Source organism: Alexandromys fortis, unplaced genomic scaffold (assembly GCF_014885135.2).
Source record: "Alexandromys fortis isolate MF-2015 unplaced genomic scaffold, M_Fortis_MF-2015_v1.1 scaffold_34, whole genome shotgun sequence".
In the NCBI taxonomy this organism is placed as follows: Eukaryota; Metazoa; Chordata; class Mammalia; order Rodentia; family Cricetidae; genus Alexandromys; species Alexandromys fortis.
Window position 1 is genome coordinate 11701953 of NW_026067933.1, and position 1715 is coordinate 11703667.

General features: G+C 40.3%; 1 protein-coding gene across 1 annotated transcript; it reads left to right on the forward strand.

Moving 5' to 3' along the window:
- Window positions 1–893: 893 nt before the first annotated feature.
- On the forward strand, window positions 894–1274 carry LOC126503899 (60S ribosomal protein L30-like). Its single transcript, XM_050145874.1, has one exon. It carries the CDS (start codon window positions 927–929, stop codon window positions 1272–1274), a length of 348 nt encoding a protein of 115 aa, XP_050001831.1. The 5' UTR covers window positions 894–926.
- Window positions 1275–1715: the final 441 nt, after the last annotated feature.

A 1715-nucleotide genomic window follows, 5' to 3' on the forward strand; every position in this document is an offset into this window, starting at 1 on the left:
TGTAGTTAAACTTCATAGAAATTCTTCATTACAGAAGGATTCCTTCAAAACATCGCTGATGAGCTTCCTTAGGAACTCATCAGAGAGTTCCAAGGGTCACTCTAATGTGTTCAGTTGGTGCACATTTTACTTGTGATATCGGCATCACTAGATGCCACAAGATCCAGGCCAAATTTCTAAATTGTTTCTGGATGGGGGAAGGATATGTGCATTTGCTTACAAGAATGAAGAAATTTCAATCTGGATTTTGTGGCTTGTGAGGGCTCTAAAGAAACTAATCTGTATTTTTAAAATGATGATTCATAGGAAAAGGGGGAAGCATTCTTATCTCTATGTACAGTCCCTCTTTCGAGGAGAAGATGAGACAGCAAGACTCAAGAGTAAAGATTCCGTGTTAACTCTTTATGGAGGTTTGCAAATCACTAAGGCCTTATCCTGTTTTACAGTGCCGAACAGCAGATACTCAGATACACACAGCGGAAACACAAATAGAACATATAATCTCTAAAGACTGCATGCAAACATGTGTGCCTAAAAATGATCCTATTCCAATCAAAGCAAGTAAAAGTCCCCATTGGGTACTCAGCACCCATTTAGGGTAGCACACGAACCACCTGTAACTCCAGCTCCAACAGATGCTATGCCGATATTTGGCTTCTGAAGTCACCTTCACATTTGGTGTATACATGCAGAAGCATGCAGATACAAATAAAATTAAAAATGAAATACATCTTTAAAAGAAAATGAGAAACATTGATAGTATTACAACTACTCCAAAACCTGCCCAACATAAATAAAGAATGGAAGGACATGGGGGAAAAAAAAGATCTACTTGACTTAACATTCATTGGTCTTGCCTTTCTCTCTCCCTGGCCATCTTGGCAGCTGGTCTTGGTTGGGGGCCGTCCCGCACCTAAGGCAGGAAGATGGTGGCAGCAAAGAAGACGAAAAAGTCTCTGGAGTCGATCAACTCTCGGCTCCAGCTTGTTATGAAAAGTGGGAAGTACATGCTGGGATACAAACAGACTCTGAAGATGATCAGACAGGGCAAAGCGAAATTGGTGATCCTCGCCAACAACTGCCCCGCTTTGAGGAAATCTGAAATAGAATACTATGCCATGTTGGCTAAAACTGGTGTCCATCACTACAGTGGCGATAACATTGGCTTGGGCACAGCGTGTGGAAAATACTACAGAGTATGCACACTGGCCATCATTGACCCAAGTGATTCTGACATTATTAGAAGCATACCTGAACAGGCTGGTGAAAAGTAAAAAGTTTTCCTTTAATAAAACTTTACCAGAGTTCCTTTAAAAAAACATTCACTGGTCTCTGTGATCAACATTTAGGCTAGGTAATTATTTGATGAGAGAGGCCCTGTGCATCATAGAATATTTAGAAACACCCCTAGCCTCAACTTACTAGAAGAAACAACATAATCATAGCTCCACATTCCTTATCTATGACAAGCAAAATTCTCTCCAGACATTGTCAAGTGTCCTAGATCAGGAGAGCATCCAGGCATATCACACACAGCACAGGACCTAAGAATTATAGAAATGTAATGTATTTAGATAGCCATGGATCATGATCAATACCTTAGTGGTCAAGTAATATTCCACATAGAACCAGATACTTACAAATATTTCACTACAGTGGCTTCCCATGCCAGTACCACTTATTTCCAACTACTCCAAAAACTGCCCCACATAAAT

Coding starts and splice junctions, on each gene's coding strand:
- LOC126503899 (XM_050145874.1), top strand. CDS start 927: ATGGTGGCAGCAAAGAAGACGAAAAAGTCTCTGGAGTCGATCAACTCT.